This window comes from Lepidochelys kempii, chromosome 8 (assembly GCF_965140285.1).
Source record: "Lepidochelys kempii isolate rLepKem1 chromosome 8, rLepKem1.hap1, whole genome shotgun sequence".
Taxonomy (NCBI): Eukaryota; Metazoa; Chordata; order Testudines; family Cheloniidae; genus Lepidochelys; species Lepidochelys kempii.
The window spans coordinates 34,600,151-34,624,276 of NC_136387.1; the positions used below are offsets into that span (position 1 = coordinate 34,600,151).

At 39.5% G+C, this 24,126-nt stretch overlaps 2 protein-coding genes across 3 annotated transcripts in view; one reads left to right on the forward strand and one right to left on the reverse strand.

The window, feature by feature from the left end:
* Positions 1 to 24,126, forward strand: part of CTNNA1 (catenin alpha 1) — a 203,103-nt gene that overhangs the window by 96,724 nt on the left and 82,253 nt on the right. The window lies entirely within an intron of this gene.
* On the reverse strand, positions 15,557 to 24,063 carry LRRTM2 (leucine rich repeat transmembrane neuronal 2). The gene is made up of 2 exons (XM_073356003.2): positions 23,590 to 24,063; positions 15,557 to 23,254 (listed from the first exon to the last, which is right to left on the reverse strand). The coding sequence occupies exons 1-2, from the start codon at positions 23,591 to 23,593 to the stop codon at positions 21,708 to 21,710; spliced, it is 1,551 nt and encodes a 516-aa protein (XP_073212104.1). The 5' UTR covers positions 23,594 to 24,063; the 3' UTR covers positions 15,557 to 21,707.

Sequence of the window (24,126 nt, forward strand, 5' to 3'; positions counted from 1 at the left end):
GAGAGATCATTTTGCGAAGATGATAGCAAAGCAATGCTGGTAATACTTAGTCCTCAACTTAATTCCTCCAATAAATCTGTTTTCAGGTCTGAGCACGGTAAACCCTGCTAGTTGCACTGGTAGATCTCCTTTGAACAGTAACTGATCAGGTAACCACGTTTTTAGTCTTTTTTTCCTAGCTTCAGTATAGCTTTTGACATATAGTTGGATAAATCTGCAATCCCTGGTTAGGGGTGAAAAGAATTGCTTGTGACTGATTTCCTTCCATTCTTTGAAAGGTCTCCACAATACCGAGCAACTGCTTGTTTGCTCAGACAGCTTTGTCTCATGGGTGTTGTCACTCTCACTTAGTATCCTGAGTTTTCCCATCTGATGGAATTGAATGACTTGCTTCATAGCCGAATTACACTAGAACTTGGATATGGGCTTGACTGGCTAACAGTGAAATTAAGGTAATGCTTGTAGACTTGGCAGATATTGTATTGGCTATCTTGTGCTTGCCACTTGTTACTTAAGTTTGTAATTTAGGGTTTGTTCGGTCATCAGCTGCTCTTGAGTGCTCTAGAAATATCAGTAGTCAAGGCTGCAGCTGTTTGCTTACTAAGTGCATTGCATAGAAAGTGCACTACACCAACAGTTCAGAGGCTATACTGGCCTCTGTCTAACTTCCAGATAAACATCAAGATCCTGATTTTGACCTATAAAGCCCAAAATGGTTTGGAACCCAGCTGCCTCAGTCTGCATTTCTTTCTAAGTGATGTTGCAGCAATTGAGATTAGCAGAGATGCTAACACTAAGGGCTTGGCTGCACTTGTGAGTTACAGCACAATAAAGGAGCCCCGGGAGCACTAGCTCACTACCTGTCCACACTGGCAAGGAACGTAGCATGCTCTGACTCTGTGGCTACAGCGTGGTTTGTACTCCACCTTGGTGAGTGGAATAACGTTTGCTGCACCCCCACTGGAGCGCCGCGGCGCCAGTGTGGACAAGGTGTTGCATTACTGCACTCTGATCACGCTCCAGAAACATCCCATAATCCCCTTAAATCAAGTGACCACTCCTGTCATTGTTTTTGAATCACTGTAGGAATTTGGATATGCCCTTTGATTGCTCCATTTCTGACAGCTGGCATGCTTATCTGCTCCAGGACAAAGCAACCATTAGTGTGGAATGCTGGGGGGGGGTCCTGCTGCGGTCTGAACTTACGAGACAGCATGCAGACATGCTCTCAGCCTCCCCACCCACTCTCTCTCCCCCCACATACACACAACACACTCTCTCCTCCCCTCCCCCATTTGAAAAGCACGTTGCAGTCACTTGCATGCTGGGATAGCTGCCCATAATGCACCGCACCCAATGCCGCTGCAAGTGCCGCAAATGTGGTCACACCAGTGCGCTTGAAGCGGTCAGTGTGGACAGACAGCAGCACTTTCACTACTGCACTCTACGAAGGCTGGTTTAACTCAAAGCGCTCTACATCTGCAAGTGTAGCCATGCCCTAACAATCCTTTGGCTCAAAAGGGAGGGGACTACTGGCAGAGTATCTTGTGTTGGGTCCTCTGCTCTAGAATGTTTGGTGTGATGGCCCCAATTTGATTACCTTCAAAGCCTGCTGTAAGGCTTATGTATTTTGGGAGGAGAGTTGGCTCTTTTGCTTGGAGTGAAAGATGTGAGGATCTGTAGTGGAAGTTACTTTATATATGGTATATTTTGGAGAAATTTTGGGTACAGAGGAGGACCATACTCAGCCTAATTCTATGATGACAAGAACAGAACCTGTTCCAAGTCCATTTCAGTTTTTTTAAAATGTGTATTTGGTTCTTTAAATACTGTGGTTGATGGTTTTTTATGCCTTAGGTGGATGGATGGATGTCTCCATGAAAAACTTTTTAATATGCCCTCTGCATGAGCTGCTCTACAGATCCATATACATACTTATTTTTTCTGTTTTTGAAATAAAGGAAGGAGAGCCAAAGAGTTAGGAACTAATTTTTAACCCAGCTATAAAAGCCATTTTACAAAACTACTTTTTAGGGTGGAATAATGGTGCTTTCCTTACCTCCCTCTGCTACATCTCAAGTAATTTCTAAAATGTTTAGTGATCTTCCTCTTCCTGTGTTAGATGTTAAAAATCAGACTTATAATTTGAACACTGGTTCAACTTTATTTCTAGAGTGCCTACTTGTTTCTCGGATTCATATTTTTAGTCATTAAACTCTTCCCCACACTATGCCATCCAGTTGATTAGATCCAACATTTGCATCTTTTAGAGTACATTTTACCAAAAGTAGTAGATAAACACAATTCTCTGTCGTTCTAAAGAACATGGAACAGACATGTCAGTCTAGACCAGCGTTTTTCAAACCGTGGGTTGCAAGCCAGTACTGGGTGTGGCATGAAAGGGACTGGGTCGCCTTGCTCTGGTCAGCACTGCCTACTGGGACATTAAAAGTCCCGTGGGTGGTGCTGCCCAGCGAAGGGAGGCTACTGCCTACCTTTTCTGACACTGCGCTGCGCCCTGCAAGCGGCCAGCAGTGGGTCCGGCTTCTAGGCGGGGGGCCACGGGGCTCCACGCGCTACCCCCACCCCGAGCATCAGCTGCGCCCTCCCATTGGCCAGAGAGTCGTGCAAAGCCACTTGTGCACCTCCGCCTAGGAGCTGGACCTGTTGCTGGCCGCTTCCGGGCCGCAGTGCGGTCCATGGTGCTAGGACAGGCAGGAAGCCTGCCTCTGCACCCTGGCTGCACTGCTGACCGGGAGCCGCTGGAGTGAAGTCTGTGCCCCAATCCCCAGGCCTGAGCCCCCCCCAAACCTGGAATCCCTTCTTGCACCCCAAACCCCTCATCCCCAGCACCACCCCAGAGCCTGCACTCCCAGCCCTGAGCCCCCCCAGATTCCTCATTCCTGGGCCTCATCGCAGAGCCTGCACCCCCAACCCAGAGCCCTGATCCCTTCCTGCACCCCAACTCCCTGCCCCAGCCCAGAGCCCCCTCCCACACTCCGAACCCCTCATCCTTGCCCCCACCCCAGAACTTGCACCCAGAGCCTGACCCTCTGCCCCAGCCCTGAGTCTCTCCCACACCCCAAACCCCTCATCCCCATCTCCGTTGGGTTGCGGACATGAACACTTTTCTTCAACTGGGTCCCCAGAAAAAAGTTTGAAAACCACTGGTCTAGACAGTTAATTGCCCAGGAGTTTACATTTGATGTTGATGCTAAACGGTGATTCTGTTGCCAGTGTCGGAGAAAATATATCGAAGTATTGGGAATAAGCTATTGAGGTTTCATCCTATAGACTTTTTAAGGTATTTTTAGGCTACCTGTTAAACCTACAGGATCTAGTCACTCACTAGAATAGAAATCACACCATGGGGCTCCTGTCACTTTGAAATGGAAAATAAAAATAGTCTACTCTGGAATGTCTTACTTTGAATCTCTCTTAAAAGCTGGCACTAACCCTTCTTGCCTTGATTCAGAGATTGTCAAACTTTTTAATAGCATGTACGACTACATTCTAATTGGGGTTTCTTATAGATCACCTTTAGTCTGCACAATTGTAAATATCTCTTCTCTCGCTTCTAAACATAATAATCCTGTGGTATTTATAGCAGTTTAAATGGGGAAGTAATATTAGGGAAGTACTGAGTGATTTGTGGCCTGCAACTTGGGAACCTCTGCTAATTGAGCTATCACTTTCAGACTCTAGTCTTGTCTGACTTTTTTCTGTCTGGAGTACTACTTTAGGGCTCAAAAATGCCTGCCCACAAGGGCAGATCAAAACCATGTTGCAGCCTACTTTGGCCACAGGAGCTGAACAAAAGATTAGGCACATGTTGAAAACCCTGTGTAGACAGCAGAGTAGGATATGGGCTTTGAGTCTATGTACTCCTGAACAGTTAAGGGAAGAATTCTGGTCAGCTTTCAGGTTCACTGTTCAGAACCCTAAAGGTAGCAGCAGTGAAACCGACCTGGATTGGTAAACTTCCTGCAGCACAGGGAAGTGCAGAGTTAGTGGGCTGACTGGGGGACAATGGTGGAGGATGACCAAGAAAAGAACTGTGGAGGGAGATAAAAGGAAGAGTAGAGCTGTAAAATGTCAGAGGAGCAAACAAGTACTGGGTATTGGACTTGTTGAAAAATAACCTCTTTGAATTATTGGGGTTCTTCTATGGCTATCAGATTCTGATTATAGTATGGGAAGAGATAGGATTGTGTCTTAAACTCCAATTATAGATTGTGTCTGCAGTTGTTTTCCCATTGATTTGACAATCCAATATGAGTCTCCTTCTGCAACCTTGTACTTACTACCTAAATTAACCCTTAGAACAAGCATGCTCCGTTATAGGGTTTTAATTTGAGGGACAGGTGCAGAGTAATTCTCCTTGTTTTCTTATTGTCCTTTTTTTCCTTTCGTCCACTCCCACCTCTGTAGCTCTGTTCTTTTAAAGCTATAGAAGACCCTGTTCTCTCTGCCTAGCCACTTCTCAGGGCTGCCACCCGGCCTGCCTATGTGGGGTCACTCAGCTCCCCATGAAATACTTATTCTCCAACGTACGTAAGATTTACTTCACTCTCTTGCTGATTCCATTCCGGAGGGGAGCAAGTTGAGAAGTGGAGAAACAGCTCGCTGGAAGACTGTTTAAAAGAAGCATATTTCTTGAAGGGAGGAGGTAGGAGTTTTGGTAATATGAAGTTCAGTATCTTCTAAATATTTAGAACCTGAAGGATGAAACCATTGAACTTGATTCTCTAATACTGAACCCTTAAGAACCTGTCTTCAGGATTCCATCTCTCCCTCCTTCCAGGCTATTCAGGTTTCCTCAACTCTCAACCTTTATGATACTTATAAGTAAGGTGAAGATTTTGTCATGGTTATTTTTTGTAAAAGTCATAGACAGGTCACTGGCAATAAACAAAAATTCACGGAAGCCGTGACCTGTCTGTGACTTTTGCTGCTGTGGCCCCATGGTCCCATTCTTTCCCCCTCCACGCACCTTGTGGCTGGGAGATGCGGGGTTCCCCCTCTGCCCACGGCGGCTGGGAGCTGCAGGGTGACCATATTTCCCAAAGAGAAAACGGGACATCCCCAGCCACTCACCCGAGGCGTCCCCCTCCCCCTGCCGAGGCTGTCGCCCATCACTGGCACCCTGAGGAGGGCTGCCGCAGGAGTCTGTTCCCTGTTGCTAGAACCCTGCCAGGGCCCTGCTGGCTGCCAGCTCCAGAGTCCCGTAGCCCGTGGGGCTGAAGCAGAGAATGTCACGGAGGTTTCTGGAAGTCACTGATTCCGTGACTTCCATGACCTCCGTGACATAAACATAGCCTTAGTTATAAGCTGTTGCCATTTACAGGTTCCTTCTCTCTTCCTTCCTCCCCAAAAAGGTCATTGAAGGCCTGCGTGTGTGCTCTTATCAATAGTTTTAACACAACTTTGTTTCTAGAGCAAACTTTTCTGGAGTTCTGAGCAAAGAATATGAGAAACTTTAGATGAGATCACCTCTTCCAATGATCTTGTCTGATTTTGCCTCAAACTATCAAAATTAAACCTGGGGCATTTTGCCCGTAAGACTTCAAACCAATTTATTTTGTTTTAGCAAATCAGGGTCAAAACCTTGCTTGTAATAAATAGGTGGCTTTATTTTGGTGTAACAAGTACATAATGCAGTCATGTTGACTTTAATATAAATTTGGTTTGGACAACTGTAATCTTTAAAAGCATTTGCCTTCTGGCTAAGAAAAACTTCAATGCCCATTTTACAATTTCATTGTTTGAGGTTTTTCTCAGTGTTCTGGCACCCCTTTAAGTGTTTCTTTTTCATTGTATAACCAGATCCTTTTTTCTTCACTAATAGGAATGGTATGTTAGGGTTCAATCACTCTTGCTTTTTTTTACATACCATTACCCATCAATTCAATTAAGATTGAAGAGAACACTTTTCATTTGTTAAACTAAATACTGAAATATTAAACGACTTAAAATAATCTGAGAATCTGGTGGCAGCTGCATGTTCAGGTTTTCTGAAATACAGTTTGTAGTCTGAGTTCCTGGTTGACAATAGGTGTGAAGGCTTTTGGGGCTGTGCTGGCAATATGTTTTCACTCTTACTGTCTAGGTGCTATCAATATAGTCTCTGTAATCTTGGTAGCCTGGTTCACCTTAATGAACTGAACTATAATTCTCTTTACAGTTGTCTGTGAAGATGAGAGAGGATCAAATCCCTAATTTACCCACACAGTGTGGGAAGGAGGTCTGTCATTGATTCATTTGGCTTCTTTTTCAGAGAGGAAAGGAAGACATTACAGTAGCTACTCGGCAAGGTTTAAAACCTTAGTCATTTTTTGTTGGTAGCTAAATTTCACAGTTTCAATTAAAATAATTCCTAATTGGCTTTTCTCTTATGTTCACTAATGTAAAAGCTGGCAAGATCTATCTGTAGCTTCTGGAAATTCTTGTTCCAAATTTCTCCCCTCTCTCAGGTCTCTTGAATGTGTATCCTTGTGCCCTGGTAACCATGTAATGTGGTTTCAGCATGTCTGTCAAGAGTTCCATTGTTGATGTTCATACTTGTTATAATTTTTTTTGTTTTGCGGCAAAGGTTCTAATTTGCCTGTTCTGTTTTAACTTGGACATATTAGACTTCTGGATTGTTCTCCAGAAGATCTAACTAACTTCAGAAACCGAACAACTGCTTTTAGTAGCTTTTGCGCCATTGGATCTGGCATGAGCGTTTCTAGTTGGGTCTTCCATTCCACAGTTCTATGCTAAAAGCTGAAGAGGCTTCTTTACAAGGAATGTTTGCTTCTGTTGGGATTCCTGGGGGATGAGAAGGTGTCCGAGAAATCTGCAGATATTGTTGATTTCATGCCTAGACCTGTAGTGTAACCTAATACTGGGCACTTTGCTTTTAGGCCAAGAACTCATATTGGAATACAAATAGGACCCAGTATTTTCTGAGAAATTAGGTGGCAAATCCTGGACTCCATCCATTTGATGTTAGGGATTTCATACTGGGGTCCAAACTGTTATACCAATAAAATAAAAACCAGCAGGATCTCATTAAAGGGGAAAAGGCAAAATGCCACATTTATTGTGAATACAGAAAGAATCATAGAATCATAGAATCATAGAATATCAGGGTTGGAAGGGACCCCAGAAGGTCATCTAGTCCAACCCCCTGCTCAAAGCAGGACCAATTCCCAGGACCAATTCCCAATCATAGTAAGCAGTTAGTTTATAGCTATAACATTCCATTCAATTTCATATTTATACACACACACACACACACACACGTTCTGCAAGGTTGTTATCATAGTTACCAGCCTTAGAGTTGCTCATGCCAAGCCACTGGCCAGGTGGCCTGGACATGAGGGGGGAGCAGGGCCTTGTCAGATGCTCATGTGATGCTCCTGGAAGTTGGTTTGCAGAATCAGACCCCAAAGTTCTCACTTTCTAGAGCCCATTTTATTAGGCATTTCTTCCTATGCCAGTCTATGGGAATTGCCTCCTCATGCTGTTGCTGAATCAATGAGCAGACGAAACATTCCTGACGGCTCCGTGCTGCCAGATGTTATCTTGTTCTTTGGTTCTCGCATTCTTGAGGCTGTTGGGTGCATTCCAGTCTGCCCTTCTGGGGTCCTCTGGTTATTTCCACTTGACGCCTTCTTCAGCCGATGGACACTGCATTCTTAGGCTGGCACCTCCCTGATCATTCAGTTATTATCCACACCAAGCATCCATCCACATACATCCTCTCTCTCTATTTTAATCACAATTGTTAACAAAGCAAGATGAATACAACAAAAGGGCGGGGAGTCTATGGGTGCTGTTTCTGTTGTTACAGAGTATTGCTTTGAGTATCTCTGTGTGTGAGTAGTAGTTACAAAGAATTGCTCTGAGAACAGTCTCTGTCTTAGAATGTACTAACACAATTAGCAGCTTGCAAGTTTCACACACACAGGGAGAGAAACAGTACCAAAAACCAAGAGACCTCTTAATTAGTAATACCCTGGAATTTAAACTATGGGGAATCAAACTCATTTGTGATTTTAATACAGAACTCCTTTAATAAGATCCTGCTGGTTTTTGTCTTATTAGTATAACAAAACTGTGGTAAACTGTGCCATTAAAAGGCTTTGGCATTCTTGCTGTTTTTCTTTTTGAAAATTATTCTAGCCTTTCTGAAGTGGGGCATCCCTATTCCTGAGGATCTTGCCATTTCCACTTAAACTTCTGTACATGATGGATTGATTTAAATCACTTTGATATAAATTAGCAGATAGGAAACCTTGACTTAAAGAAAATTTAATTTTGTTTTGCATTTGTACTTTAGTTCATTTCCTAAGGAGAGGTAGATTCTCATTGGTTGGTAATCATTAAAACATGTTTTGAAACTAAATTAGCTTTTACTCTAAGTGTGGTACTACTTTTTGATAATCAGGAGGATACACTAATCAATACACATTTATTTAAGCAATTATATAGCTTAACTTAACATTCCTTTATTCAGAGTTTTAATTTTTACATTTGTTACAAAATGGTAGATGATGCATTTCCTATTAAATCATTTAATTTTTTTACTCTATTTGTATGAAGCTGCATTTGGCTGGAAATTGAAATTTAATTAAATGTAAAACCCAACATTTTAAATTTGTTTTAAACTTGCTGGATAAGAGAGTGTTATCAAAATATATTTAGTATTTGAATCTGCTTTATTAAATATAGTTGGTGAATTGAACTGCTTATTTCTGTCCTTGACATCCTTCAAGATTTTAGATCTAGTAGATCTCATTTCCTCCCACCTCATTTTTAATCATAGATTAGAAGAGAAAAACAAACTTTTCTGCTTTTTCAGCTACCAATCCATTTCTTAATTTTGAATGAACTGAACTAGTTGAATAAACTGAAATCAAGAGAATATTAGGAGTTGCCTGCAGAAGAGGTTGCTATTGTCAAATTCTGGTTCCATTTGCTTAGCCAATATGTTTCACCAGTTCAGGGTTTGACTTTCTTTAAAATTTCAGCAGCAAACATACACTATTTGATTTTCTTTATCTTTAATCATTTTAATACATCATAGTAAATTTAGGACTTTGGCTCTCATAATTTCAGACTTAATTTTAAATTGGTTTATTTTAACAAAATGTGTAACTTAAATAAAAACATCTGATTTAAAATAAAAATCCTAGATTTTGAACTTTGATTTTTAGTTTATTTTGTTTTTGTTTTTGTTTTTTGTCTGCAGTGCCCCTATATCTTTGAGGCTTCACCCTTCTAGTCTAGCCTTCTGTGGGTTAGGATCCATTAGGATCTTGAGGGAATATAAATGATTTAATTAGACTAAGAGTGTTTCTGAACTACTTTAAAGCATTCCCTGTCAGTGACAACATGCCGCTTCTACAAGGCGGTCCATGATTGAGTTCTAATTGGAAATTGACCTGGACCTAGTTTTATTTTAACGTTAGCACGTTTTTGCTGGGGGGGGGGGTGCATGTGGAAGCAATCTTACTGAAGAATAACCAAGAAATGCTGATTATATTCCATTCTACATTATGGCGTAGAGTCAAAAACTATTGACACACATAGCTAGTACACTGGTGCTGGGAGCCTAAAGTGTTTAGTTGTTGGGTGGGAAGATGGAATTTCCAAATCCATAGTGGATAATTATAGTAAAACAAAGACTTGGTTAAAATGCTAAATGTAAGTCTCTTTGCTTTCAACATAATTTTGTCCTCATCTTAGCCGATGTTTATAACTAAGCATAAGTATGAAACAGTGGAGCCTGGCAGCTGTTTCAGAGTAGTAAGTCTCTCCTGAAAATTCCTTCCTTGAATTATGAAAGCTTTTTTTGCTGAGCTTTCACTGTTTGTTCACTGCTGGTATCAAGTTACACTGTTAAAATTTAGGACTCACCATTTCTGATGTATTTCCCTGTGAATTTTGGTTTCATTACCAATCTTCCCTCACCTTGCTACAATGGAATAAATAAGTGGTCATTTAAGGCCAGAAACTAGGTTGTTGGGTTTTTTTTAATTTGCAAGATAAATTAAAATGTATGACACTCCAATTTAAAACAAGTTTCCAGCAAGCATGAAACAAATCAAAGAAATTACCAGCCTCATCTAGAGTCCTTGGTATTTAGAGACCCTGAAAGAGAAGAAGGGATAGGATAAAATAAGATGAGCTCCCCACAGAAACTTGTATGAGGAGAAGAGGAAGGGTGGTGAACAGGGTTCATGAATAGTGGGTTTGGTAGAGATGGAGAATTTGCTTTCTTAATTGTGAAAATTTGGTAAGTGGAATAGTTTGCACTAAGAGATCTGATACAGGTAAGCAGCAGAAATGTGAACTAATGATTAATAAACCTGTAGAAAAGGGTTTGTAAAGAAAAGACTATTAAAATCTACAGTAGACTGATAAATGCACCAAATATTAAACTGACTCTATTTTCTATTTCTAGCAATTATGAAATTTAAAACCACTGTCCTGTTTTCCCCCCATTTCAAATAGGAAGTAGAAACTAAAACTGTTAACTTAAAAGTTGTAGATTATGCCTGTTAGTTTTATTTAACAATAGCACAGCAGCTCTACTCTAGATCTCAAATAGTGAAGCCATTAATGAATTTATATCAGTACAAGAAAAGAGCTGCAAATAAAGCCTTGTAATACGGTTGTTTTGTAGTGTGTGAAGAAGTAGGCACTGTCGTGAATACTTACAAAGTAGGGGATAAGCTCGGCATAAATCCAAAGTCAGTGGAGTTACTGAAAAAAGAATTTAACTGAATGTAGTTGATGTCAAATATTGAAAGAGAAATATGATTGCTGTGTCTGGTAAGCATTTTTTAGCTTCACCAAGTAAACTAATATTTGAGCTATGCAGTAGTTCTCTGTGAAATAGTTGTCCAGCATTGCCATTTTTGGACCAAGAGTGATGTGTAATATGGTGTTGTTACTTTCTACATAGTTGAGTAGATTTCCCTTATACAATGAATATCTAATCTGCTAGTATTGGTTCATTCTACTCTAGCTTAGTAGTATACTTCTCGTGCACCTGGACGTGTGCTCACTGAGATCTGTGTGCCAGTAAAGTAGACATCGCTAATGGCTGACAAAATTCCAGTTGGCAGCTTACTCACAACTGCCTGATACGTTCAGAGAATCTATTAGGTATTGCCTGGGTATTATGAAAGGAAGCATCCAAATGAATGAGGAAACATGAATGTGTTCTCTTCAACAGTTACATAGAGGTTCCAGCACTGGGTGCTGTACTAGTTAGAACTAAAACTGTTTAAATCATCCTAATGACTCACATCTTTCATGGAGATCTGTTGGCTTCCACCATCTTTGTCTTCAGGTCAACAGCTTTTTGATCACCTTATGCAGTCTATTGGGCTGTCATGAAAAAGAGGAAATAAGAATCTAGAAGACTTCAGAATTCACTATCCATTTCTTTGTTTAATCTAGACTTCTTGGGTTTGAAATTCAAAGATAAGTGGTTAACTGTAAAACAGGCATCTCAACATTTTTTTCCTGCATGGGTCAGTCTGTCTTCATTCTCCATATTATCAAGCAACTGGCTGTGATTCAGAGGCATGCTGGTGGTTCACTATTGCGTCAGCAACTTTTGTCAGGCCTGACATATTCACCAAACCTAACATGCTGTTGTCATGATATATACCCAAAGAGTGGCATGTAATAAGTCATTTGGAAAACTAACTCACTGATCATAATATTCTTGTGTGAGGTATGCACAGGCTGTATACTAAAAATTATGGGTATGTGCTAGAATTATTTTCTTTACAATGTGTTTGCCAAGTCATGCAGAAGCCCAATCTGCCTTAGACCAAGGAGTTTGTACTTGTTAGTCTGACTAGCCTGATCATCAGGCAGTGACAATGAAGGCACATTTACATAAAAGGTAAATGAAGACATTAACTTGGATAGTTGGTTGTGGAAGAGTCTCTTAAATACAGGGCTCTGAACCTTAAATAAGTAAGTGAATCGACTTATTATATACAATATAATTGTATTACAAAAGCGTATCAAGTCAGGTCTTTTATGAAAGCTGATGACACACTGATCAATATTTATTTTAAAATGACTCTATTAACATTATATGAGGAATTGTGGATACTCACTGGTATTATGTTTTGAAGTCTGTGAATGAACACAAAGAAACTGGTTTTCTCCCAGACAGGAGGGAAGGCAGCTATCTACTTGTCTCCAGTGAAATTAAGCAAGGTGTGTCCAAAAACAATAGAAGCCTGAATTTCAAACTGAAGGCTAGAAAATAAAGCTCTCAATTACTAATTAATTACTTCACAAATTGCAAGGAAATAAATCTTTGCAGGTGACTTGAGCAAATAATTCATCCACCTGGGAGAAGTGGACCCTTCTTCTGGCAGTATTCTAGTTGCTTCCCAACAGGTGGAGGCAGTTGGGTTTAAACATCTTACTTCCTGTCCGCACACAAAAGACAAGGGGTTATTACCTTTGGTATCCAGTTCAGTTTGACTATGGATTCCTTCAGCATGGCTGTTCTCACTCTTCTCTATGAACCTAAAAGTAATCTTAAAAGTGAGAAATCATCCAAATGACCTCATACTATCCTCTGAGGCCCTGGTGTGGTAGTCTTATGCAAACAGACGGATTCTTGTGAGCAGGAAATTTCCTAATCAGCATCTCAGGGAGAAACTCTGACTTAGAAAATTTGTGTGGAAACACACCTGTTAAAAAGAGATGGTAGTTATAAAGACTGAGTTGGTATAAAAGTAACTCATAAAAGGAGAACCCCACTGTCATGCTGTTGCAGACTATGGTGCATCGATGCTTGTCAGGTCAAAGATGAAAGACATGCCACATCTTGTTCAGCCTGTGCTCTCTGCAGTCTAGCCTATTCATATGCCTGGCTATCGCCTCTCTAAAGATCTAGGGCTTGGTGTTGGTTTTGAGCCTAGATGAATGAGACTGACAATTTTATCAAGGTCACCAGCCCCTTATTTCCAGGATTCACTGCTGCTGTACTGCCAGTATGGGTATGTCTACATTGCAATTAAACGCCCATGGCAGCTGACTTGGGTCAAGGGGCTGTTTTAATTGCAGTGTCCCAGAGCCCAGGCTCCAGCAAGAGGAGAACTTCTACACCGCAATTAAACAGCCCCTTACCCTGAGTCAGCTGACGCAGGCCAGTTGTGGGTTTTTAATTGTCGTGTAGACATACCCTGAATGGCCCAGAGCTATATGTTCCTCAGAGCCTTCATTTTAAACTAGGTGTGCTTTTCTCTACCTGTCACCCTTTAAGCCTATTGTGGCTACCATCTTCTTAGAGTTCTGAAATCTGAAGACAGTGTTGCTAGTAATGAAGAAGACTGTCCATAGGGTGAGTGAATTAGCAACCATTTTCTGTCTGCTTTTGGTCTTTTATTAATCATTGTAAGGTGTACCGTAAAACTATACCTTCCTTTTTCCTCAGGAAATATATCCCTCCATCTTATCTATCTCATTGTTTCTGAACTGGCATATTCCTTATCTGCATGGTAGTCTTAAAATTGTCCAAATAGAACTTTAGACATGAAGGAAAATCTGCGGACTCTTAAAGTATCTGGGAAGTATTGGCCCACCTTTGCTACTTACCAAATGTAAGATGCCTGTACCTTTTATTAGAAGGCTGTGTGCTCAAGCTGAGAAAAAATCCTCAATACACTTATTTTTAAAATAGTGTAGCAGTTGTAACACTTGAAGTTCAGACTCTGAGCAATTAGGTTGGACATAAGATTTATATTCTTGATTTATAATACAGAATTAATTGTTCTTGCCTGTAAAGAATTATGACCTTTTCAGTGTTTATGATTCTTCTTGATGAATGAACTCTTACTTCCTGACTTCTTTTAGAAGACTAAGCGGCATTGAATTGGTATAAAACAATTGCACATGTCCTACATGACCAAGTGAGTATGTTGATCCTAGCTTGCAGGATGGAAAATGTGGGGAGGGAAACAGTTTTTCTTCAGTTGTTGGCTTTGAAAAAGAATCCCAAATACTCAGTTTGTAAAATACATGTGAAGAAAAATGCCTGAAAAGTTAATGTCAAAGCAAACTTGAACTGATTTAAGTGACCTACTAAGAATTTTTTAAATGGGAGTGTACCTATCGGTGCTTCTGTATGCTACATAAAGAGGGCCTGAAAGCTTATAACGTTTTTTTGGTAATCAGGAATGTCAGCTGGGTTTGTTGACAAACCTACTGGAAGTCTCAAGATGTGTATTGTTAGAGTTCAGACCTTGAATGAAGGATCATTTTTCCAAAATGCTAATTAATAATTGAAGTTAACTAGTCTGACTAAAACTCCTTTGCTTGCAGTGTTGTAGCTATGTTGGTGCCAGAACATGAAGCACACCATAGTATGTGAGGTCATAGCTTATTCTCTTTGTTCAGAAGAAGAGCAGCTCTGTGGATCCTGAAAGCTTCTCTCTTTCACCAAGAGAAGTTGGTTCAATAAAAGATATTTCATCCACTTTCTCTGCAAAACACCCTTGTTTTAATAGCTCAACTTTCACTTTTTTTTTTCCTTGCAATATCACTTCAGTACTTCTCAAGTCATCTCTGTTTACATGGAAAACTCCGGTCCTGTCTAGAAGGCTAAGGCAAGCAATTCTACAGTTTTTAGATTTTTATACATCAGAAAGAATAGAAGAGGCCACTAGTAGTTATTTGTAGCCTTCCCTATCCTTCCACAATATTGAAGGTTGCCTTTAATTGTAAAAATACGTGCTTAATGCCTCAAGTAGCCAGATTCTTGAGTTATTTTTGTGCTGAATTCATCTAAAAAAATTCTAGTGTGGTCATTTGGCCCTTTTTCAAAAAATACACCCCAGAATACATTTTCTGTATATCAGATAGCAAAGCATGACTCTAGCATCAGTAACAAATCATGTATTCTGTGCATATTTTGATTAATTGGTATTAAAGGCTTGGGGAAGGAGCTTTTAATGTTAAGGAAGATTTGTGTTGAATGTATCCCACCTCCTGTTTGTTGGGGTATTTCAGCACATTATCAGACTTGCCTCAGTTTTCAAATCACTTTTGCAGTTCTCTTTTTAAGGTGTTAGTCAAGAATTTCTAGCTAGAGATTTGGAGTTCTGCAGTATCCTTGTCAAAATTACTAGGAACAGCATTAATCATATTGTGAATAAAGTTCCTTAATTGTTACTAGTCACACATAGGAGGACTTAAATGGAAAATTCTAAGTATCCCATTTATATTTCTGTATTGATTTTAGATTAAACGTTATGCAGTTTTTTGAAGGCAGAAAGGAATTTAGGGGGTTGTTAGAGCCAACTATAGTAAACATTGATATTCTGCATTTTTTAAAAGTAGTCATTTTATTCATTGTTTTGCACATACAAACCTTTCTTTAAGGAAATATTCTCCTATAGTAAATGTAGCTACAATTAAACTATTTAATTTTTGGTTGTTTGCAAATTAAGTAAACTTTTTTCTGTCATTTTAAGTTCTCTTGTTTTAGTTAAGTACTTTTAAAGAAATTTTAGTAAGTTAACATCCTCTAACTCTGAATCTCTTTAAGCGACGGAAGAAAAGCATCTTTGTTGATTTAATAACCAGTGTTTGAGAATATCACTGCAAGTAGCCTGTACTGAGAACTGTACTGGATAATTCAAGACCGTGATAATGGGCTATGGAACTTTCTTTGAGGTCAGCAGTTCATATCTGGTTCTGCTTGGTGATGATTCAAAGTTGAGACTAAACCACCAGCACATACTATCTTTAAATGATTTGGGTTGCTTGTCCTTATTGAGTTCACAGGTGGCTCTGTCTGAATTACCCACCACCCCAATTGGCACCATTGATTGTTGATTGTGGCAATAGAGAGTCTAAAGACTGAACAAGAATAGAGAGGGAACTATTCTCTCAATCTTGCAGATGGCTACTCCAAGGTCATAGTTGAGGCATACTGTCAGTGATGTGTGGAAGGTATTGCTGTATATTAAATAGATGAGTACAAAGGGTTCTGTCTCCAGAGCCATTAATCTGTCACCTTTCATGAGCAATAACTCATATTCCCTCTGCAAGAAACTTTCTAGACTCAATAAAGAAACAGACTGCATGAAGAGTTCAGATACTCAGACTTTTTCAGTCCATAAACTGTAATTGAAAGCAACATATTGGTGTACAGTAAACAGACTGTCCGACACTTCACTACTGAGATTTCTAGGCAGTCCGCTTTGAAGTGGTGTGACTACTAATTTTACATTACCATAAAACTGGACATTTCTAGATATTTGTTTGAGAAGGCAGGAAAAAAAGAGGCAAATTCAGTTTTATGGTATACACAGTTTTAATAACAAAACCTTTCTGTACACTGCACTTCAATTTACTCCATTTTGTATTTTCACCCCCACCAGAAAATGGCTCTTTAACATGACTTGAATACAATGCATTTGGGATTCTGCTTTTTAATCTCTGGTCTCAATGTTGGTAGAAAAAGTTCACTACTCTGTTAAAATCTGTGGGTTTTTTTTAACCATTATGAAAGTTTAGTTGAAAGTGTAGCAGATGGAGCCTTTCGTATGCTTACTTCATAGATCTGAAAGCTTGTTGTTTTGACCTTATTAGGTAGTATGAGTTTGCCTACCTTAGATAGTAGATAAGATTTGATTAGATCCTAGTACCTTTCCCTAGTACTTTTCTCTAAAGAAGGTGTTTAATACAAAATATGAAATGCATGATCCCCAACTTGACTGCACAATGGCATTTAACTGTGCCACTAGCAATCAATGGATGATCATTTAAAAGAAAAAACTGACAGCCTCAGTTTATGGATAAATCTCAGTTCTAGTTCTGGAAAGAGGAATTGACATGAATGACTTGGCACTACTAATAAACCTCCCTCGATTTTGTTTTATCTGTGGGAGAAGGAAGACTCCATCCCCCTCTGAAGTGTCGTCATTGTGTGGAAATCCACTTCTTTGGAAGATGAAATCTAGTTTTCCAAATTGATTACATTAAGCTAAACAGATAAGTTTTAAACTACCCCAATTACAAAATTCAATCAACTTTCATTTCATTAAACTAGTAAAAAAATTAACTTAGGTACATTAGGAAACAAGTGTTAGTGCAGATTTCTGTCTTAAAAAGCAAGCTGATATTTCTGCTCTCAAGTGTTGGCAATAGGTGGCTGTCTTCAAAGGGCTGTAGCTTGATGTGGACACAGACACTTGAATTTGCACATAAATTAGTTTGTCATTGAAATTTAGCTTAATCCCCCAGTGCTTATGGGCCCGGGTAGCCTTACGTCTGATAACAGTATTAACCTCCTGTTGATTGAGCACTATTAAGTAGTACAGGAACAAGACTTGACTCGCCCAATGCCTTATCAGGCAGTTCTTCAAAGTTAAAAAATAAGTGGGGGAAAAAATCCACCTTTGCAGAGAAATTACTAGAAATGGGAGAGCTCGTTCTTCCTTATTCTGGTCCACTCAAGTACTATGATTTAAACTGGTTCCAGATGTTGGATTCAAATGTCACTGAGACTGAAGGTGTGTGGCGGGGGGGCCCCACAGGATGAGCAAATTGGGTGGAGAATGGAGCAGAGGGTGAGTGGGCTTTGGAGAATGCTCTAGAGGATGGCAAGCAATTCTTCAGCTGTCTACACATACATTAATTGTGTGTGTAAAAGTGCTAAGCTCTAAGAATTCCAACTAAACTTGATAGGAGCTGTGACTGCATGCAGTGCATCTGAACGTAGACTCAGCAACCAAAAGACAGAACGTAGGTCGTGGTCATTAGTCCTGCTACTGGAACACAAGTTAAACCAAGCCACCTTGGCTTGTGCTAAACAAGAAACACAAGAAATAAGTGTTTGGCAAACGAAATAAAATTATTGTGGTGATGGAGTCACAAACAATTGAATGGAAAACAATTTTTAAATCACTTGGAATTGCTCCCTCTAATGAGTTCTTGCAAAGGACACTGGCATAGCTCGCTACTTACTGCTTATTATTAGGGAAACCTGGTTAAATTTTCATTGCCAGCATTTGTTATCATCTAGATCACATGACCGCACACTACATTGAATGTAGTATTCACTGCTGGGGTCTAATGTGTGAACGTCCAACAGTCATTCGCTGAATGGTGGACGTTGACTTCTGAAGGCTAAATGCTGCTAGGGAGTGGCAATTATGTTCTGAGGCAGTTGGGAGATTAGCTTTGTGTAAAAATGGGTGATTCAGAGGCTGCTAAATCTTATCTTGTCTCCACAGCTTACATGGCATTAGATTGTGTGTGTGCCTTACTGCTTTACCATCTCTAGGCAAGGCTGAGCCTAGAGTACTGGTTCAAAAGGGGTGTGGGTGCATTGGCTGAAAGCTGGTTCCTGGAAGTCTGAGGGAGGGGAGAGTGGTGAAATTCTAGAGGACTGGATGGTTACTAATGGTTGGGGGCAAACATTGTTCTGTTTGGGTTTTGGGGCATGGCAAACAAGGGGAATGGTTTTAGACATAGCCCTGTTGACAAGGTAGGCTGGAAGCCTGCTAGCATTCCTTAATCATGACTGTAAACTATGTTAAAAATGACTGCTAATAAGGACTCATATTCAGAATTGCAAATGCAACACAGCCACATACTCCTGGGGATAGCATGACAGCCATTGCCCCACCCACTACTTCCCTCTCCACGCTGGAGTGAAGGATTTCAAGTCACTTTTCGACCAAAGGACAACAGTAGGATCTTATTGGATAAGGAGAGAACATACTCTTGTGTTAGGGGCTGTGAGCAGCAGAAATTTAGCCCTAACTTCCTGAGTGGGGATACCGCAGCAAAAGCATTTGATTACCCACCATTGCTGGAATGATCAGTGATTCTAATTCCTGAGCACATCTGTTTGCACCTAAGGCTGCACTTGCAAAGACTCTTATGAAAGCTAGCACTTCAAGGGCTTGATCCTGCCCGCTAATACCCAGTAATTTACACGACTAAAGCTAGTAAAGCTATTGTGCTTTCACAGACATGCACAGATTTTTAACAAGATATGAAATGATGCCTGCTCACATATCGGAGGGCAAGACTGAAGCTTAGATGTAAATGAAGGGCCACGAATACTTAATATTTGTAAAAGATTAAATTAAATCTTTTATCACAAGTGGTTCAATATACTTGGTGCCAGTAAATCTACTTTTTGAACTTAGATCTGGCCTCACTGCATGTGTGATTTAATCATCAGAACATCCCCTTCTCATCCTCCTCCTACCACTTCCTCTGTATGCTTAGAAGGTACTCTATATGGCTGAAAGTAATTGGGATAGTTGTAATGCAAGATAATCAGTCTGTAGTTGGGTTCTAACAGTAAATGGGTTCATTAAAAAAATTATGGGAACCTAGTCTTTACTGAATGCACTTGCCTTAATAGAATACAAAATCTTGGAGAATAAGAAAATGTATATATTTTTTTTTTCTTGCTAATTTGGGACACTACAGTTTCATGTAACATAGAATCATAGAATATCAGGGTTGGAAGGGACCTCAGGAGGTCATCTAGTCCAACCCCCTGCTCAAAGCAGGACCAATCCGCAACTAAATCATCCCAACCAGGGCGTTGTCAAGCCTGGGTAACGCATTCCAGTGTTTCACCACCCTCCTAGTGAAAAAGTTTTTCCTAATATCCAACCTAAACCTCCCCCACTGCAACTTGAGACCATTACTCCTCGTTCTGTCATCTGCCACCACTGAGAACAGTCTAGATCCATCCTCTTTGGAACCCCCTTTCAGGTAGTTGAAAGCAAATATCAGATCCCCCCGCCCTCATTCTTCCCTTCCGCAGACTAAACAATCCCAATTCCCTCAGCCTCTCCTCATAAGTCATGTGTTCCATAAAGGTAATGGGAAGCATGTGGATAGCACAAGAGAATAATTTAAAAATATTTATAAAAAATATTATCTGAAGCCCCATTTATTTATCTGAGACCTATTTCTTTTACAATAAAACATCACAATGTTGTATAGTTGTACCCTAAGTGTGTGTGTGTAAATATAATGCTGAGTTTACTAAAAGCAAACAGACTTGTGCACTGACTATCTGTTCTAAAAGTTTTTAGAAGTTTGGTACAACACATAATTAACATACCTTGAATAAATCAATAATTACAGTATGTCAACACTGAGGAATTGTTTTCTCCAGTTGTGTGCTGCTGCTAATTGTCGAACACTGCAGCATTTGACACAGAACACATTTTAAATATATATACATATTTATATATATAAATTCCCCCTTAGTCTAGTAACTTTGGTTAAAGTTTACAATATTTTGAGCAATTTTCTTTAAAATATTGTAATTTTATATTTGTGGTGTCTAAAACCACTGTGGCTGCATAGATCTCCAAATATTTACATGTAATTTCATAATAGAGTTTATAGCACATGCTACTTCTGGATAAAAGAAAATTGAGTTTCCAAGGTGAGTAAATAGCAAATAGCATAGGGCCTTCTCATCTCATATCACTGAAGTATAAAATGAAACATTTTTCAATTAAATACTTTCTAAGCTAATTATAATTTATCAACTGAACAATTAAAAAAATGTTTAACTACTTTGACTTTGGGAAGGTTGGGGGTTTCACAAGAATAGGATAAGTGAAAGCTTATATTGCAGGGGTTAATTCTGTCTCCAGAGAAACCTGTTGTGTTAGTGCATGAAAATAGCTTCTAGACAAGATGAAGAAACTGCTGTGGGGAGGACAGGAGAGGGCTTCTTCCCTCCCTAGTCCCTTTTCACTCCCAAATTGATATTTGCTTTTCGTTAAAATTTGCATTCAGAGTACTTACACATGAGAAGCTGTTGAAATACCCTTCATTCATAGTCCCAAATAATTTGCCTAAATTATTTGAAAAGCTGTGCCAATTATCAAGTCAAACCAGAGATCTAATCAGAGTTAAACACATTTAATACTTAAAATTGATTGCATTGTATCGAGTCTTCTTACATAAGCACTTGAGTACTTTCTAAGCATTTGGAGAGTCGGTTTGTAATTCTATAAAACTGCTGTATTGTAAATTTGCTGTGAGCTTTAGCAAAGGTACATTTAGGCAAGGCTGACTATCAATATGGAGGTAGGAAAACAATATTTAAAATCACCAGTCTCCAATACGCTTGAAAAATCCCCTTCCCATTCTTCTCTGATTGTAGATTTAAGAGTCAGATTATCACAAAAGGAAAATCTTCCTGCAAGTCAACCTTGAAAAGTGAACTGAGCCAACTGGAATGTTTGTGATCACATAGCTACAATGGAACAAATGTAATGTATGTTCCCTCACAGATCTCTGTACATATATCTAGCTTCCTTTCATTCAGACTATTTTCATTAGAAAAAGTAGACTATGGAGACTTAAGTATAAATATTTACACATAGTCATATAATTACATAACATGAAACATTGTACATGTTTTGAGGTGAGCATCTTTTTAGACTTTCAAACATTGAGTGCAAATTTAATATAATCATTGCTGCTTTAACACTGAAAATATGATTTTATTAAAAAAAAATTTTAAAATACTGCACCACTTCAAAAACAATGCCTCCATTAAATAGTTTGGAAAATTAGGATTTATGTCAACATTTCTAAAAATTAGAATCATATGTAGGTCCCCATCAATTTTAAAATAAGTTACTTATCTGGTTTTAATTTTTGATGACTTGTAGATATTATACTTCACATTCTTTATATGGCAGTTGCTGACACTTGCACTGTCCATAGCCATTAATGATGATGAAAGGTCCTTCATGGGTGGGTTCATATTCATTATATGGTCCTTGGTCTGACATGTTTGACATATGTAGCCGTGTTTGGGATCGGAGTTGCCTGTGGTTTTGAATCATTGAACACTGCCTAATTCTTCTTAATGTGGGAGGGCAGCATTTTCTGGAGATGAACACTATAAAAATGATAAAAAAGAAAGAAAATAATAAAGCCATTGTTCCTGTAATTACCCGCTGAGTGAAGATGGCATTGTTTGGTTCGGTGAAATGTTCTTCAGTAGTAACGACTATGCCTGCAGTAGTTGGAATTTCTTTGTCTCCCATATGGAAATTTGATGAGCTTATTCTTTTTGTATACTCAGTAGTTGGAGATCTGTAACTCGTAACCATGGATGTAACAATAGTTGATAAATTCCAGCAAAGCTGAAAACCGTAAACCGCATCTAGAATATCCTCTCCTTGGGTGTGGTCTGGGCTGTGGCACAGTATGGAGTGCTCCCACCGACCTTGAAAACCACTCAGCCATGTGGCTAATTCACATATCTTTGGACTGCATTCCCACAGATTGCTGGAGAGGCCCACTGTAGTTATGGATGTAAGTGAATTTAAGATCTTGGAATCCAGAGTGGTTAGCTTGTTGTTATCCATTAGGAGTATTTTAAGATTAGGCATAGTTTCAAAAACTGTCAAATCAATGGCTTTGATTTCATTTCCAGTCAAATCCAGTTTTTCTAAGGTGCCCCAGGTCCACTCCATCCCACATGTCAAGTTGCTAATTTTGTTCCACTGCAAGAAGAGCGTGTGCAGACTGCTTAGCCGTAGGAAATGAGCAAAATTAATCTTTGTCAGCTGGTTGTGCTCTAGGTGAAGCTCCCTCAGTTTGATTAATCCTGCAAATCCATTGCGAGCCAAACTTCGCAAGCGATTTGTGCTCAGATCCAGAAACTCCAGACTACGACAGTCCCAGAAAAGGCGGACTGGGATAGTCCGCAGGGAGTTGGAACGTAAATGCAAGGTTTGCAGCTTGCGAAGTCCATAAAACAACTCAGGATGCAGAGAGGATAACTGATTAAAAGAGAGGTCCAAATTTTGCAGGTTCAGCAGTTGGCTAAAAGTTGTGTTGGGCAAATAAAAGATTTTGTTTGAATTTAGGATTAATTCCTTAAGTTTATATAGTCCTTGAAAAGAATCTTCTCTTACTGTTGCAATTTGATTATGATCTAAGTGAAGCCAAGTAAGTTGACTGAAGCTTGCAAATTGATCCCTTTCAAGTTCCGAAATATAATTGTGCCTCAGTGACAAACCTAGAGAGCCCTTGTCAGTGGTGTTTGGCACTGAGTGAAACCCCTGAGAGTCACAGTAAAAGAGCAGCTTCTCACAGCGACATTTTGGTGGACAAGCCATGCCCAAGGCAGGCAGCAATTTTAAAACCATACTCATTGCATATAGTGCTGCCAGCATAGGAGCCCCTAATGGCCACTTGAAATGTAAGCCTGCAGAATATAATTTAGGGAAACAACAAGATAGGATATTCTTATCAGATCATGTACACTTAGAACATTATGGTGAAAGATTTCACTGCAGATTACTTTCATGCATCTCTAAAAAGCTACTTCTGAATGTAAGAACTAATAAACTTACTAAATACAGAGTACTTGGATATTGTCCTTCATACAAATCTTTATCTACATTATAATCTTCAATAAGTGACAATCTGAACATGCCTTTAAAAGGCTTCAGTTCAGAAAATCTATTTTTAGTACCTCTGTTTTTCTAAAGCATAGCTGTTCTTTCGTCATAAAAGGTATATATAAATGTGTAAACTTACCCATTCTTTTGAGTACATTGGAGGTTGCATTCAGTCGTAGTTTTAGACTCAACGCAGTGAGTCTGTAAAAGGCTCTAATGTAAGACAGCCTTTGAATAATTTACTGTTTTCTAGTGTCCTTCGATATTAGTGTAAGACTGAATCCACCATGCTCTCTCAAAATACTCCTTTTAAATTCGTTGGCTTGATTTCATGTGACAGGTCTGTAATTGTGGAATCAATGCTGAATATAAATTGTTGGTTTTTTCTTCCTCCTGTGACTGCTCAGTGGTTTTATTGAAGCTCACGTTCTTTTTCCACGGCTGTGGGTTCTTTTAATCTTAACTTGTTGATGGCAGATGGGTGGCTTATTGCTGAGAGAAGCTCCTGTAGTAGCATGAGTGCATTTACTGAAAAGCTTTTCAGGGAAACGATACAAGAATGGATTTGCTTATGCGCTGCGACCACACAGAACTGTATATAGGCTGACGTCACTTGGTGACGTTCCTTTTGTTTGGGTTTTCCAGAAGCTTTTCTGTTTTAAAGCATTATGATGCA